This window comes from Pteropus vampyrus, unplaced genomic scaffold (genome assembly GCF_000151845.1).
Source record: "Pteropus vampyrus isolate Shadow unplaced genomic scaffold, Pvam_2.0 Scaffold22, whole genome shotgun sequence".
In the NCBI taxonomy this organism is placed as follows: Eukaryota; Metazoa; Chordata; class Mammalia; order Chiroptera; family Pteropodidae; genus Pteropus; species Pteropus vampyrus.
This window is the reverse complement of record NW_011888803.1, coordinates 7,044,320-7,061,709: the sequence shown is the minus strand read 5'-3', so window position 1 is coordinate 7,061,709 and position 17,390 is coordinate 7,044,320. Positions and strand designations below refer to the sequence as shown.

At 30.1% G+C, this 17,390-nt stretch overlaps 1 protein-coding gene across 3 annotated transcripts in view; it reads right to left on the bottom strand.

Annotated features, from left to right (window-relative positions):
• Window positions 1-17,390, bottom strand: part of PRKACB (protein kinase cAMP-activated catalytic subunit beta) — a 115,863-nt gene that overhangs the window by 28,458 nt on the left and 70,015 nt on the right. For all 3 annotated transcript variants that reach the window (XM_011355562.1, XM_023528057.1, XM_011355560.2), the window contains 3 exons: window positions 8,615-8,676; window positions 6,367-6,495; window positions 524-622 (listed from right to left, as the gene is read on the bottom strand). In XM_011355562.1, the coding sequence (XP_011353864.1) occupies window positions 524-622; window positions 6,367-6,495; window positions 8,615-8,676 (290 nt within the window). The remainder of the gene's footprint in view (window positions 1-523; window positions 623-6,366; window positions 6,496-8,614; window positions 8,677-17,390) is intronic.

Below are 17,390 nucleotides of genomic sequence, written 5' to 3'. Positions count from 1 at the left end.
TTGTAGATAGATGCCAAATATCATTCGCAAGAACCGAAAAGCTGCCAGCTGAAAGAATAAATCTTGTGCAAGTTTATGAGCCAGTTGATTAGAGGGGTAAAGACTGTTCTACCTCATATAAATGAAAAGACTAGAGCACACATTACTAAGTGAAAGAAGATGGTGAGATTGTGGCAGAAAATGTTCAAGAGAAAAAAGTATGTAAATGTATTAATTAGCATAAATGTAAAAATTCCTTAATAAGATATCACTATGGATTTTGATAAAATATTTAATTTCATAACATCGCATGAAAAATTACACACTGCCTTTAACAGATTCCCTAGGGAGAACCAAAACCTTTTCATGTGTTACCTAAGTTATATGTATAACACAATTTAATTACATAAAACCTAAATATATTACTTTTTTGTTCATTCATATTCTCTAGATTTATCATTTGGTTTAGAATCAAATTATAGCTTTATAGTTTAAAAAATATATAAGGTTGAAAATATTTTATTTAAATATTAGTAAAATTTACCTTAAAAGAATACTCCAGTCGAACAAGAAAAGGAAAATTCACTGCCTGTAATATTCTTTTCTCATTCAAAGTATGTTCTATTTGTTTCAGTTTAACAACCTGTAATTGAGAGATAAATATATTAAACATATTTTAACAAAATTTTACTATAATTTTACAAGAAAAAAATTAAATAAATGTCTTTCATATAAAAATGATTAAGTGAAATTGCTAGAGCTGGATAAAGATCATAATAATAACTACCAAGTAGGCTTATCAGATTCAAATGAAAAACCTAACAGAGGATTTAAAACTTGGTCTTAAGATGGTCAACTATGATTTTCAGTAAAGAAGCAAGAGCTAAGAAGAATTAACACATTATAAATTACTTTAAAAAATTAATATGTGAAAGAACTTAGGTCCTAATGACTAATAGTCTGCTAAAGAAGCTGGCACAAATCACTGCAATAAGTAGGTATTGATTTAAATCTTCAGGAGATCAGCAAGGAAATTAAGGATTGAGGAAAAGTCAGTAACTAAAAAACAGGAGGTAAAAATGAAAAATCTGTTCATTTCATAATACATGAATAAATACAAGAACAAATCCTAAAAATTCAATTTGCACAGCCACAAGAGATGACGCACAAAATAACGGCAAAAAAAGACTGCTTATAACAAATAAGTCATTTAAGATTAATCGAGCTTCCTCTGGATTGTCTACTCAATCAGGTACATGGCAGGGGAAAGCACCTTATCCTGACTTCATGGAGACTGTGATTCTCTCCCACAAGTTATTCTGCTTTTAATTTAAGAAAAGGTTTATTAGGATCTTGGGAGATATAAATAATTGGGAGATATAAATATTTATATCTTGGGAGATATAAATAATTGTCCTATATGTGTGTAAATTATTAAAAAGTGGCATTCTTTCTTGATAGAGTCTTATTGTCAATGTGGGGTAGTCATAGAGTTCAAGAAGTTGAATATGAATAAGAAAAGCAATTAAAAACACCATCCAGTATTTAGTACATAAATTATAGTATAAAAATAATGTTGAGCAAAGGATAAATGACTAAGAATCAAAAGATCTATGTTCTAATCTAGGTGTCCTATTCAACCAGTTTTGTGACTTGGGAGAAGTTATTTCAACTCTTAGGATCTCAGATTTTTTTCCTTTTTTTTTTCCCCATCTGTAACGTGAAGTGGTTGGATTACTAATGTACACATTCTAACTAGTTACAGAACCAATTAGTCCATACTTATCATGATAAATTACATAACATTACCTGGAGAATTACTATTGCTTTGTGTTTACTTTTTTTTAGTGAACTATTTTTTTAGTAGTTTCAGGTTCACAGTAGAATTTAGTAGCAGGTACAGAGAGTTTCCATATATCTCTTTTCCCCACACATGCATAGCCTCCCTCATTATCAACACTTCTCACCAGAGTGGTATATTTGTTACAATCAATGAACTTATACTGACGCATCATAATCACCTGGAGTCCATGGCTTACATGAGGGTTCACTCTTGGTATTGTACATTCTATAGGTTTGGACAAATATATAATGACATGTACCTTATCAAAAAGAATATTAACACTACCCAAAAAATCCTGTGCTCCACCTATTCATCCTTCCCTCTCCACTAACTTGAGGCAACCACTTATCTTTTTATTGTATCCACAGATTTTTCTTTTCCAGAATGTCATAGAGATGGAATCATATAGTATATAGCCTTTTCAGACTGGTTTCTTTCAGTTAATAATATGTATTTAAGTTTCCTCCATGTGTTTTCATGGCTTGATAGCTCATTTCTTTTTAGCGCTGAATAACATTCCATTGTCTGGATGTACCACAGTGTTTACTTTTGCGTATTATGATATAGCAGGTTTTTAGTTAGGCATAGACAATGTGTTACCTTGGAAATAAATTAATGAAAACTACAACAGAGAGGCTTTCTGCATTATAGCCCTAAGCCAACTATGTAATGTGGGGGCATAACAATTAAAAATGGAAATGAATCCAGGATATATAAACTAGCAAAGCAAATATGCTTAATTTTTAAATTAACTTAATTAAAAACTAACTAATTAAAATCTAACTTACTTTTAAATGTGTATATCTACCACATATAAGGCATAATGATAAGTGCGATAGACATAAAGAGAGTGTCTGCTTGCATGCTACATAAAATCTGTTTGGAAATATGATGCATAAATATGTGAATAGCAACATATGAACAATTGCTAAATGAGAGTTATGATGTCATAAATGTTCAGAGGAGAAAGTGTTTACATTAGGCCTAGTACATAATCTTTCAGAGTCCTAGATTTTTCTAAAAAATGCTGATAATAATAACACCTGCTTTAAAAGTGATTGTGTGGCATAATGCATGTCAAGTGACAACATAGTGCCTGGCACAAAGTAAAAGGTCAAGCATATTATTTTTATAATCTATTTTAAAAGGTGAGAGTTCGGCTGGGTCTTAAAGATGGATAGATAGCAAAGGTTAGAGAAAAATAGGAGACAGTGCAGTCAGGGTTAATATCCAGAACCATTACCTGAAGTGAGAAAATATACAAAGGTAAGTCTGAGTGCTAGTTCCAGTTGGCTATATCTTAGGACAGTGGTTTTCAAATTTTGGTAATGAAGTATCCCTAAACGGCAGAGAAAAATTAAGAAGTACACCCATGGAGGTTTAGTCCATGTTTTATTTTCCAAAATTCATATAACATTTATATTTACTTCTTGATACTTCTGCTGGTTTAAATATATATATGTATACACACACACACACACATAAGTATTTATAAATGATTACTTATCAACTGGATTTTTAGTCAAACATGAAGAATTATTAATAAGGAAAATAGGCCATATATCATCACATATACTCCTACCCTTCCCAGCATAGCACTATATAGTTGTGTGGGTCAAGTTTCAAATAGAGAAGTAGAACACAGAGGACATGTAGGGGAATAGTGTGAGATAAAAGGCTTTCATGTAGGGGAACAGTGGAGTCTGGAAGAAAATTATGAAGGGTTTGAAAGCAGGCTGCAGAGTTATGACTTTACTTAATAAATATCAGGAAGCTTTTTGAGTGAGTCAGTGAGGTGATATCATATGATAAGAAAACTTTGTTGGCACTGAGGAAAGTGAATTAGTAGAAGATGAAAACTCTAGGGTTGTGAAAATTAAGATGTTACTGTGAAAGCCCAGTTAACATTAGTGAGAGACGAATTAGGTGGTGGTAGAAAGTATCTCAGGGATAACAAATACATTTGAAAGGAAAAATTAACAAGGAGTATAGGTATAGAAATCAGACAACCCTAGGTCAAATTTCTGGTTCATTTTACTAGCTGACTTTGAAAAAATTACTTTAATAAAGTGGTTATTGGCTTAAAGAAGGATTAATGCAAACAAAGTTGTAAAGATTCATTGATACAGTAAATATCAAGTGCCTAGCAAAGCTTCACACATGGTGTGGAATAAAGAAAATATGATTTCCCTTAATTTCTGTACTGATTTTGATTCCTGCCCACCCCCGCCCCCCGCCACCTCATACACCCTAAGATAGGAGTAACCAAAAAAAGTTTATTGAAAGATTTGTGACTTTATTAACATAAAAGGTTATTATGGAGTATTATTTTCATAGTTAGCTTCAGCAAATTAAAGTAAATAAACTTGAAAAAAATCAGAATATAAAGGTTTTGTCCTAATTATAAATAGATCCAGAACACTGCCACAGAGAAGTGACTTAAAATGGCAGCTATTCGTCTAGGAAATACTCTTTTGCCATGATTTATCCCTGAGGTAGCCTTAATAACTTACTTAACAAGTCACTGTCTTACCAAAAAAGGATTTAAAAATTATTTTCTAAATATTTTAAAGCATTAAAATCCTTTCTGTAATCCTTTTAATATTTTAAGACTAAAGCACATTTTATTAATTCCTTAGGAAACATACCATAAAATATTAGGTACTATCCATATAATAACATTTTAATGACAGATTTAATCAAAAATATAAATTTGAAGCATTTTATTTTTGTTGTGCCAGCAAAACAAATATACAAATCACCCTCTCGGAGACCCAACTGCCTCGTATAGAAAATTAGGGCAAGGACTTGTTGATCTCGAGAGCTCCACTCTCAGAGTGTACAAATTAAGAGTTTGAAATGAATCGAAGCTTGGATAAGAACACATAGGGTGAGAGTACAGAACATGACAAAGAGAAGAGGGGATAGTCCTGAGCTTGAGATTTGCAATCTTTAAAAAGTAGACAGGAGGAAAAACATAAAACAAAACAAAACAAGAAAAGGCATATAAAAAAAGAAGAGCCTAAAGAGGCATGAGCATAATCAGAAGAGCATTGGGGTCCAGAAGTCCAGGGACAACACAGTTTTAAAGAGTAGCCAGCACAGTCACAGGGTCTAAAAAAGTCACATAAGATGAGAAAAAAGAGTTCAATGGACTTGGTGATTAGGTCACTAGATTGGTGACTCTTGGCAGAGGCATTTTAGTGGAGTAGCAGGAGGTAGGAAATGAACAAGAAGGCAGTTAAATTGTTGTGGGTTAAATAATTAATAGGAAATGAGTGAATAAGTGATTAAATTATTTTTTCAAGAAGCATGGTTAGAAAAGTTACGTGAAAGGAGGCAGTAGACAAAGATGCACAATTAAATGTGTGTATAGTGTGCATTTAATTTTAGAGAGACTTAATAAGTCATTTCATGTTAGAGGTTAGTTTTGTTTTTGTTTTAAGGCAGAGGTTGGACTGGAATGTCAGATCAGTCTAATGCTGTGCTATACATACAAAATGATAGTCACGAGCAACATGTGGTTACTTAACACTGGAAATGTAGCTAACCTGAATGGAGATGTGCTATAAGTGCAATATATACATCAGGTTTGGAAGAATTGGTATGAAAAAAAGAACGTAAACTATCTCAGTAATTTTTATATTAATTATGTACTGTAATGGTAGTATTTTGGATACACTGGGGTAAATAGAATCTATTAACATTAATTTCAACTATTTTTTTACTTTTTACAAATGAGGCTACAAGAAAAGTTTTAATTACATATGGGGCTCATATTATTAGACAGCATTAGTCTAGCCACTATCTGTAACCATGCCTGTTTCTTCTTTATTTTCTTAGGTAAATGCCATTAAGCCAAAAGGTCATTCTTGGGAACAGAATATCTACACTATATTAAGACTTGCCATTTTTCTTTTACTTTCCCTTAATTATACATAATTACTAAGAAAATAGAATCTTTATATTTAAAGCATGAATAATTCAGATATACCAATATGTGATAAATACTTAAAACTTATTTTTAAATTTTTATTGATATAATTGACATATAACATCATTATTAGTTTCAAATATACAACATGATTTGTTATTTTTCAGAGTGTGTAGGTTTTCAAATTTTCCCGCCTTTAACTGACATTTTGAATTAAGCAAACTCAATCATGTTAAACAAGAGGGCTTGTACTGTCAATTATAGTAAGCCATAAAATAAAATCACTAAATTTCTGTAACCTCCATCCAAGCATCAAGTAATTTATTCCTGCATTTTCCCACAAGGCAAAACGTCGTACAGATGCCTGTTCTTTACATGTTGAATTCAATATTTTGTTAATAAACATAGACATACCTATTATATATAATTATTGAAATAATGTACTCATATACTAAAACTATAGTCATAATAATAATGCAAATTCTTATTAATGCAACAATAAAATTATTTGAAGGTGTCAATGGTTAAGTCATTGTATTGTATCTATTTAATAATCTAGCTGATAAAACTGAAGTTTACCCTTCAAGTAAATAACAACAAAAACACTAACCTTCTGCTTATCTAAGATCTTCATGGCATAATACTGTTCAGTGGCTTTATGTTTCACCAACATGACTCTTCCAAATGAACCTGTTCCAAGGGTTTTTTTCCTTTCAAAATCCTCCAAGCCAGCATTATTCTACATATACACAAAAAATAAAATAAACTTTAAAATTAGAAATTCTCATAAGACTATAATAACTATAATAAATTTAGTGATAAGAAGAGTTTATTTAATTTATAATCATTCATTTAAAAATGGTGAAGGCTACTGAAATTCTAAGTTATTGGTTCTATTTTTCTCTTTGAATAAGAAAATATTTAATGTTTGAAAAGAGAATTATATTGCAAAACAAAGCATAATAATAATGGAAGGAAATAAGAGCCTCAGATGATGTATTAAAGATCATATTTCACTATGAATTCCTAATATTGGACTTCCAATAAATTAATTTCGTATTTTAATAACTACCAACTGACCAGAGGTAGACTGACAAAGACAATCATGAAAGCCACACATTCTTAATGCACTTGCAAATAACTCTAATGAACAGATAAGCTGAGGGATCAGAGTCCTTTCACCAGAGTTACCTCTGAAGAAAGCACCATGTAACTTCATTTCCACCTTTATAGGAGCTTATAGAACTAGATAATAACAGTGTGAGAGATCCCAATGGCTTTCTCTTTCTGATGTTATAATAACCCAGTATTACCTAAAATAGTAACAATAAGGAAAGAGTTCCTCATTCCCACAAAGATAACCAGGAGTCAAGAGTCTCAGAACAATAATCAGCCTTTTTTTCTCCTTGAATAGATGCTTTGTTATAAGCAAACATCTTTGTTTGGCTTTGACTATAGCATAGAAGCAAAGAATTGGAAGCATCAGTCTGCTGAATTTGTTGCTGCCACAACAAAATGAAAATTACTAGGAACAAATTGTGTGCTAAATAGTAGTAAGTAGTAATTGCTGGCCCGTTTGTTTAATAGGTTTTCATTACAAAGATCTCCAGAAAAATCTTAAAAAAATATATTTCCAAGGGCCAGTCTGTACAGTATTTAGCTTGAGAAAAATGTGATACAATATGATTCTTGTATAAGTGAGGAATCGGAATAAGTATTGAAGTCCAACTGTAGTTGGACTTTGTTTCTATTGCAAATCAAACCTTGCCCCCGGAGACACAGCTTATCTTCTTGTTGAATCATTACAGAGGGAGCAAGCAACTCTAAGTTTCTACTTATAAAACTTGTTTTCATCATATTTTAATTTCAAATTTCTAATAATTTTAAATTGCCATGAGATTCTATGTCAATGCAGAAAGAAAAAAGTCCTTCTAATTCTGATCGGATTATTTAACTTTATGAATTAATAGTTAATTTTTGGTTTTATGAACATAGATGGATTGAAATATTTAATACAGTTTCCAACTAAATCATGAAAATAAACTTCATCGATAGACAATAGGACATCATTTTTTTGTCAGTCATTGCTTTTCATACAAATATGCCATCTTCCTTTCCTCCCTCAATGTTTCATGTTAGATAATGTCTAACTTTTTGTAATCGCTAGTAATTATATTTTAAATTATAGGTCATGCTCTAAGTGTTGGTAATGTTGGCATTTTCATAAAACATAACATTTATTTAAAATTAAATATTTTTTAGTAAAAAATATTTGAAGTAAAAGATTTTTATGCTAAAAAGATGGTTTTCGAGATTTAATCCATCATTTAATTTAATTATTTATAACTTCAAAAAGAGGTTTTTTGGCAAGCATAGATGGCTCTTTTTATATACAGTTTTGAAATCTTAGTTAAGATCTAAAGTATTTAAATTATATAACACTTATCTCATCAAAATGTTTGTGAAAGGATCCCTGGGTTGGTATGTTATCAAAAGCCAAGTATTTGTGACTAAGAATTTGAAACTCTCCAATAGAATCCTTACTGTAATTAATAACGATAAAAAAATATGCTATCCTAGGCATAAGTAAAAATTACTCTAATATTAGAAAATATCGAGAGTTTGTAGCAGCATGGAATTAGTATCAAAATTTATGTTCGACATTAGTTCTCCAATTTAAGTATGCAAAAATTAGTAATGAAAAAAATCAAAACATGGCAAAAATTCCCACGTTAAGCTTACATTTATTAATGCTACTTGAAAATTAAAGTTTCTTTAACTATTAAATTATTTAGGCAAAAATCATGATTTTACTTAACACATGATATTTAAATCATAGAAAAAGTTAAATTCCTTACCTGAGCAGGATTTTCCCACTTTTTTAAAAAGTCTTCTTTGGCTTTAGCTAGAAACTCTTTCACTAAAAATATATAAAAAAATTGTCTTGTAAGAATATTTATATTACATATAAATATATTTGTTTTAAAAACACAGACTTCTGTCAACTATGGTTGTCATAAAATGTGTACTCACAACCATGATACACTAGAAAGCAATTTAGTTTCTATCAACAAGAAACAAATATTTTCTCAAATTTTAAAAATCTCAAATATCTTTCTTATGGAGATCACTTTATTTATTTCAGGTCTAAAAATAAAAATACTGTTTCTGAAGACATATGTGAAAGTAATGTAAAAAAGTTAGAAATCCATCTAGGACAAAATACTGATTGTAAATAAATCAGCAGTGATAGTTTAAAAGTACAACAGAGCCCTTAAATGTAAGAATTTAAAACACCTGGAAAATGTGAACTTGTTAATTTGTGGAGTTTCAAAAATAATTGATTTTGATTTTAGATATAATGATTTATGTCATCAGATATGTGGTTTCTACTAAAGGAGAGAGAAAAGAGAAAACCCCACAAACTACCATAGAAAAAAATACCCACAAAAACTTGAAAACAAAAGAATAAAACACCACAAACAAACAAAAAACCCCAAGCACTTAAAAATCTCATTCTAAATTTGGAGCAAAACTAAATGTCTAAATAACTGATTTCAAATGTACCTTGAAGTAAAGCAATTAAAAATTTTATGTTTATATAGTGTTCAATAATAGCCATATTATTTTACAGAGCTGTGGTTTGAAGTTTTACATTTGTTAAATGATGAATCATTTTAAAAGATGCCTGTTTTTCATTGTCTTTCCACAGAGTAATTAACAATCATTTGTTTATAAACTTCAAGTGTTTAAAAACAAATAGAAAAAAAATTCCAGAGATAAAATAGCATTAAGAATATGTATTTTTGTTTCTATAGTTAGATATGAGAGCAAAGCCTGACTATATAAGAAATAAATATTTTAGACTTTTTGTTCAGAAAGTTTCCAATATTTCTTTGATATTTGAATCTATAAATAAAAAGAAAATAGCAGAAAATAGTATTTAAATAATGTTCAAATAGTAAAAGGCTAGATAAAATGAACAAAGAGTGGCACACTGGCATTTATTTCAAAAATTCTAATAGGGACGATGATGATGGTGGTGATGATGATAATGGAAAGAAAGAATTTTAAAAGTAGAAGTGAGGGACCCACAAAGTCTTTAATCTAATCACCTAATAATGTAGTAGTATTAAAGTGAGGCATTTTAAGACACACATAATTATTTTGCTTTATCCTTAGTGAAGTACAGTTGGCAAAACACTGCTACTAACCAAAAAGTTTACTGGTATTCTAAACTTTTGAAATTTAAAAACAGTGATGACAGGCACCAAGAGCAGACATTAGTTTTTAAGTAACAGAAGAGTGTGAATTTCTGAAGACATTATTTTACTACTTTATATAAACTGTCATTTGTATTTTGCTGTTAAAATACTTTCAAAATATCTATTTTAGAAAGTTTGAGAAAAATAATTTTTAAAATTAGAATTCTTCCATTGTATAAAAATCTCATCCACTAAAACAAGGAATCAAATAACTTCACCTGATTATACAAATACGGTCTAATGTCTCCTGGGAGGTGGATTTGGGGGTGGAAAATTCTTACTTTTTTTTGAGTTTAAGATGTTTTAAGTTATTCTACTTTTAAAAGTTAATATACTAGTTACAAATGAAAAAGAGTGGTTTTAAAAGTAAGATTTTTTTTTTTTTTTTTGCATGGAATAGATATATCTACACATGGGATTGACTTGGAAATGACAGCTATAAAATAAAAATAACTTATTGCTAAATACAACAGTGGCTTTTAAGAAGCAACTTGTGAGTCCTAAAATATGTCTCTGATTTCTTTTGAAAAAAATTTATCACCTATTTATAGAATTTGCACATCAAGTCACATTATAAACTCTCCAGATACCTGCCAGAGTATAGATAATTTGGAGACAAGGAAGAGAATCAGAAAAAGAAAAAAAGTATCCCTAACATCCTGTTTCAGCTTCTGTCACTTTCTGCAGAGTGGATCTGGAGTTTAAGAAAATGAAACTGGTCAAAGGAAGGACTGGCAATATTTGCCAAAGATGGTAAGTTGAAAGAAAATTGCCAGGTACTACTTAATTTTATTCATTGACAGGATATTTAGGAAATTCTTTGAAATATTCTCTGTATTCATCAATATTCTAAGTTTAGTCAAGTAGCACTGTTCTCATAAAGGTCATATAAAATTATCAGAAATGAGAATAAATAAAAGATATTAAATTTTGTGAATTATTTAAATTAATAAAGAGATTCTCTTTTAGAGTAAAAGATAAGCATTAATTATAATGTGATTAAAGAGTTCCATGAGGAAAACTCTGCTCCTGAAGCACTTTTTGTCCCATAAGTATATATATACAAATGAAATCTCTAGCTTATACGTGCATTATTTAGATGCAAAAATGAACAGTTAATGCTATAAGAAATCAGTTAACCAAAATATACATCTTATAAATATAGACAACAAAAGTAAAATATTTCACATGCTGGATTATGAATAACTCTAAAACAATAAGAAATCCAGAACCACATGTATTTGCTTTGAATTTTATTATTTTTAGACCGTGGTGAATTTAACTTTATAAATGCTTTCCTACGGTTATTTTTAAAATTTATATCTACTGACATAAGGTGCTGGCAGCTAATTAATAAGTAAGTGGTGGGAGAGACAGCCAAATTCAAACACTGCAATACATTTAATCCAGAGTTCCCTATAGAGCATATGCTTAAAGTTCTCAATTTTTTCATTTTCTTGCTGTATTCTAATATGTAAGCCATATCTATATTTAACGATTTAAACCACTGTGATATCCTGAAACAGCCACAGGTTTTGAAGGTTGGCACACAAGAGCTAGAATGTTGGCTCTAACACTTCTTATCTACGTGATCATAAGTACCTATCTACAAAGCATCTAACAGTGATTAGTAACTCTCCTTAGAAACAAATATCTCAATGAAAGATTTTTCTGCAAATATATTTTGTTCTGTAGTGATCAGAACAAATATAAAAACATAAATGTATTTTCTCTTCAGTTTGTATTACTTAAAGAGTGTATCACACTGCATTCTAAAGAAACGAGCCTACCAAAGCAATCTATATGTTCACTCAAGGTTGGTTTCTAGGAATGTTCACCCACATTCACAAGATGAAGAAAAAAGAAACAAATGACAATTTTTATGCATTTCCAGAAGTACATTAAAAAAACAATTCTTATCACCTTCAAAATATGTTTGAATATATTTATACACAGGACATAGTTTAAAAATTATATTACAAGGTTCATTTTAAACATAGGAAAATTTATTAAAAATTCAAGTATGGCACATCTTTATTCCATGTTATTCAGATAATTCTACAATAAAGCAGAATGCTTCATTAATTACATTTTGTACATTTACTTATTAGGCATTTTGTGGTTCTGTTAGGTAAACTACATTACTGCTTATAAAAATAGCACGTTGTTAGTTATAGTATATCATTATCCAATGCTTTCTAAAAAGGTTCTCATTCATATTTTATAAGAATTTGGAAATTATTACTATACAGATTACAACTACTCCAGACGTTGAGTTCTCCCATCTCTTTGTAATGAAATAAATATCACCTCCATCTTTTACACCTCTTTATAATAGAAGCAAAACATTATTTAACTTTTATAATGGATATCAGAAAAATAGAAGGGAAACGATCTAGAACAAAATAGAATATAAACTTCCCAGGATAAATACACAATTAAAATATTAGCTGCTTTATTCAAAACTTACAACAGTACATTTTCTTTCAAAAAACCATTCATTAACCTAGGTTATCTAATTTAAGTGATGTGTATTAATCTGTCTTCTGCTACCCTGCACAACTCCCACTGCTTTACAGTGCTATACTTGTTGTTTCTAAAATATCACCCAAGAAACTGCAATATAAATCATTTCTATAAACTCAACATAAAACTAAACAAACCTATTTCCTTCATTAACTAAAATGTTTTATTAAATCAGCATACTTTATTAAAATATAACTTTATGAGGAGCATTAACTTGCAAATAACCAATAAAAAAGTTTTTAAAATAACATTTTTTAAATTAAAAAGTAGTTGCCTACCAGATACTTCTGAAGAGGAGCAAGCTTGTATCCAAAAAATAAATTAAACAATGATTAAATGACACTCATATAAACAGCATAATAGCATGAATCATCTATACACATTTCCCCAGAATATCATATACAGAAATAAAACAATAATGTAGAAACTCAATTATTTGACTGAACATCTTTGACTGAACATATATGACTGAAAAGGACATTTAAATATTAAATGGTAAAGTGATAAAATCAATAATTACTGTTTAGTGCCAAAATCAATTACCATTGCAATTCTCCTTAAAACAACAACAAAGACTTTAACTCCTCATAGCAATAATGCTAATAATATTAACACATATTGAAATCACATCCTATAACTATTATAATACCATCTCTGGACTTTTTGTTATTTATTTGAAACTTTACTGTAGGAAAGATACTCTGAATTATAACACTTTGTTAATTCCCTTCTGAAAGCCACTTCCTTGATGCTGGTTTAACAATCTTTTCAACAGCATTTATTGAGCATTGTTCAGTGGTGCCAGAAAGTGGGCTAGATTCTGGGAACACTACAAAGAATAAACACATCTCCACTATTAAGGAGATGAGAAGTTAATGGGGAGGCAGATGAACCATTATAATGAAATGTGACAAGGACTATAACTAAGGAAATTATAAGGTGCTATGCAAGCTTCGAAGAGGAAATTCTTGGGTAGTAAGGTAAGGCATTATAGAGGACACAGCATTTGTGCTAAATCTTGCAGGATAGAGTTCCGTTGGCAGATAGAATTGAGGAAGAAGACATAGGTTGGGATGATCTTGTATAAAAGGCTTGGAGGAAGGAGCATGGTTTATTCAGGAAATGGCAACTGACTTGTAATTGTTGCAGCATAGGGTATTAAGTGGACAGCAGCAGTGGGAGGTACAATGTATAGGAAAGAAGGTGTCCAATAATGGAGGTAATTGTTTCATATGATGGTGCTTGTCAACGTGTGAGAAGAAATGAGAGTAAACTGAGTTATCCACAATTGCTAGACTCTGTTTCTTCTGGGATACTGGAGGCAAGACCACTTGCTAAGGAAGAGGAGAGCCAGATGGAGTAAGGAGGGATAACCGTGGAGGTTAGAGGCCCAAATATTTTAATCCTTGATGGCTATCTATGTAGTGAATAATGGAAGGGGCTATTCCTCTAAATTTTTCTATTAGGGAAAAAGCAAATACTAGGTACTAAAAGAATTATATATGTTTCTTAATAGTATCTTTTTTATAATAATAGTTTAAAATTTTTTTACTGAACAGATTATAATTCATGGGCCCTCTAATCATTTTGTAATTAAATTATTTTCATCCTTTATTTTAATAAAGATATTTAAGAGTTATTTAGTGTATATCAGAAAGTATAAAACAGGGCAGAAACTGAGGTAAATTACATACAAAAACACCAAGTTCTATAAACAAATAACAGAACAGTAATATCCCTTCCAAAATGTTTAGAAAGTGAAAATCTAGTAGAATGTAACAGTGTGTCTTCTCGTCACTCTCATTTTAAATACCCACCTCTTTAGAGCTCTATGTTTTTTATTTATAAGAATTACCCCCCACAATGCTACACTACAAATATTTTCAGTAAACTAAATATAAAACATCAAGTTGACACAAAATACCTCATAAAAACCCAACATATAGCAATTAAAGAAACAGAATTATTCTGTAAAAAGTAGTTTCCTACCAGATGCTTCTGATGATTTGCGTGCTTGTTCAAAAAGAATAAATTAAACAGATAAATAACACATAAAATAACAGACCCACAAGAAGTTATCCATCCATATATGTTCATTAGTATATTTACACATAGAAATAGAATGAAAAATACTTGAGCATACAAATTCAAAAGTTTTATATAAGGATTACAATAAATTCTTTGTATATATATATATATTTGTTCAACCAACCAAAACCATATCTAGAACTGTGTTAATGAAATATCATACTCTATCCCTTTAATGTGAAGAGCAATTTATTCACTTTGCTGAAAGGGACACTTGATTTGCTTCATCATATTCAAACATGTTTACTCAAAGCAAATTCACTGTAACCTTAAAAATAATAGTTGGTACAAAAAACATCTTTAATTACTGCAGTTGTATTTGTGAAGTTCAGTGCATGGGGACCATGCCTGCTATTGTTTTTTAAGGTATCAACTAGTCATGCACAAAGTCACACATGAGTAAATGTCTGGAAATTTAATGGACAATAAAAGCTACATTTCCTATTGTGGTATTTATTTTACTCTCTTTTCCTTATGCTTTTTAATCAGTTAATTCTTTATAAAGTCTTAATTACAAGTGGACAGTATAACTGACTTTCACTACTCTATGAATAAATTACAAAAACTTTAAGTGAAACATATTTAAATGATCAAATTATGAAAAGAAACACATTAACTTGATTAGTATCTACATGGATAGATGGATACTCTATGAATCTGCATAGTGTCCTGTTCACAACTAATCATATGTACATGTTTTCTCTATCAATTTGCTCTCTAGGGATGCTGTGAATTTTCTAGGCCATTCAGGTCATGTTTGAAGACATTCCCAACAGGATTTTGCAATCAAAACTTAAACTAAATTTATAGTCATAAAACTAATGATCCAGGCAATCTTTGAAATGCTCTTTAAAACATACTTTACTTCCTTAATTGTTCACTGAGGCTTCTTCTCAAAGGAATATTACATCTACCATAATCATATGCTAAAGATTTTCCATTTGGTTTTAAATTCAAATAGTCTGTCTGTTGACAGTATAGAGCTAGGAGTGGATCCCTAGATAGGGCAAGCACATTTCAACTTAACTAGGTAGTAACAGGTGGATCAAAAAATGCTTATGCCAATTTATTGTACCAAAATATCCTTTGATGCTCTATATTCCCAAAAACTGTGTTACTGTCACTTTCTAAATTTTGCTAATCTAATGAGTATTAAATCACATCTTGTTAAAGATTAGGTAAATACCTCTTAGTAGAATTTTATAATTTTCCATTAAAGGTCTTATTACTCTTTGGAGTGATTATAAAAGGGAGATTTTAAAAAAAATTACTGTTTCTCTTTGTTACTGGTGTATATAGCATAGTTGATATTTACATATTGATCTTATTATATCTGTCGATCTTGCCAGATTCTGTTATTCCAAAATGGCACTGGTAGATTCTCTTAATTTGCCTGTGTAGACAACCACAAATCATCTGTAAATAATGACAATTTTGCTCCCTCCCATCATTTTCTTGTCTTACTGTGCAGTTTATGGCTAACGGTAAACTAATGTGCAGAAATCAACAATTACCCTTTTTCTATTCCTAACTTCAGAGGAAAATGTTTCTAATTTTTTTTCTCATAGTTTACTTGTAAAGCTACATCAGACTAATACACTTAAAAATATCTCCTCTTTTTAAATTCTTTGGAAGATTTTGTATAAGATTGAAATTTTTGTTCTTTGAATATTTCCTAGAACTTGACTGTAAAACAGCCCAGTCCTAATTTTGTTAAGTTTAAGGATTTTAACTGACTAAATCTTAAGTAGTTGTAATCAGTTTAAAAAGTTTTTTCCATGAACTAACGTCTCTGATGTATCTTTATTTTGTATTTCACTGTTTTTTTGCTTATGTCTTTAGTAGTTTTTTCCCTCTCTTGATTAACCATGCTGTACTTTCTATAACTTGCTTACTTGAATACTTGTATTATGAATGTCTTTCTCCTTTCCTAATATAAGCATTTAAAATTTATCTATAAATCCACTTCAGGTGCACCCCCCATGTTTTGATCCACAGTTTAATTTTAAATTTATATTATGAGTTAATTCTTGACCTGAGTTATTTGAATTTTTTAAGTTCCTAGATATAACATTTATGTGTTTATTTAATTAGTCTTCTATTGAGATTAAACTTAATTGCTTTGTGGTCAAACACCATGGCTATATCAACTCTTCAAAATATTTTGAATATGTTTATCAATTTTGTATTATCAATTTTGTAAGTGTTCTGTATATTTCTGTGTATTCACCAATTACTGGATGAGAATTCTTTATATGTACCTATGAACCTTATATATTTATAATTTCTCCTTCTAAATGGGTCAATTTTGTTATATATTTTGAGGCTCTGTAGAGGTGCATACGATTTTTTCTCACTCTATATTTTTTATTTGATTATTAATTTTAAATAGTGGTCCGCATGTGACAATTCTACTCTGACATTCTTGGGTCTAATCCTGTTGTAGCTACCAAATATCATTTAAAGGTGTGCGTGTGTGTGTGTGTTTGTGCACATGCACGCATGCGTTTTGAGTTTAGATTATGAACTCAAAATTCAGTGGGGCTTTATCTGAGCAACCTGCAGGGCTTGACAACAGGATATGTTTTTTTTTTTCTATGCTCATAATTTCATCTTTTATTATAGATTCTTTTTTTTAATGTCATTTTATTTTTTCATACTATATATACATAATTTTTTTTTTTTTTAACATTTCAGGATATGTTTTGTATTCGCTTCTGCCTGGCATCCAGTGGATGTTACTAGCCTGGGGCTG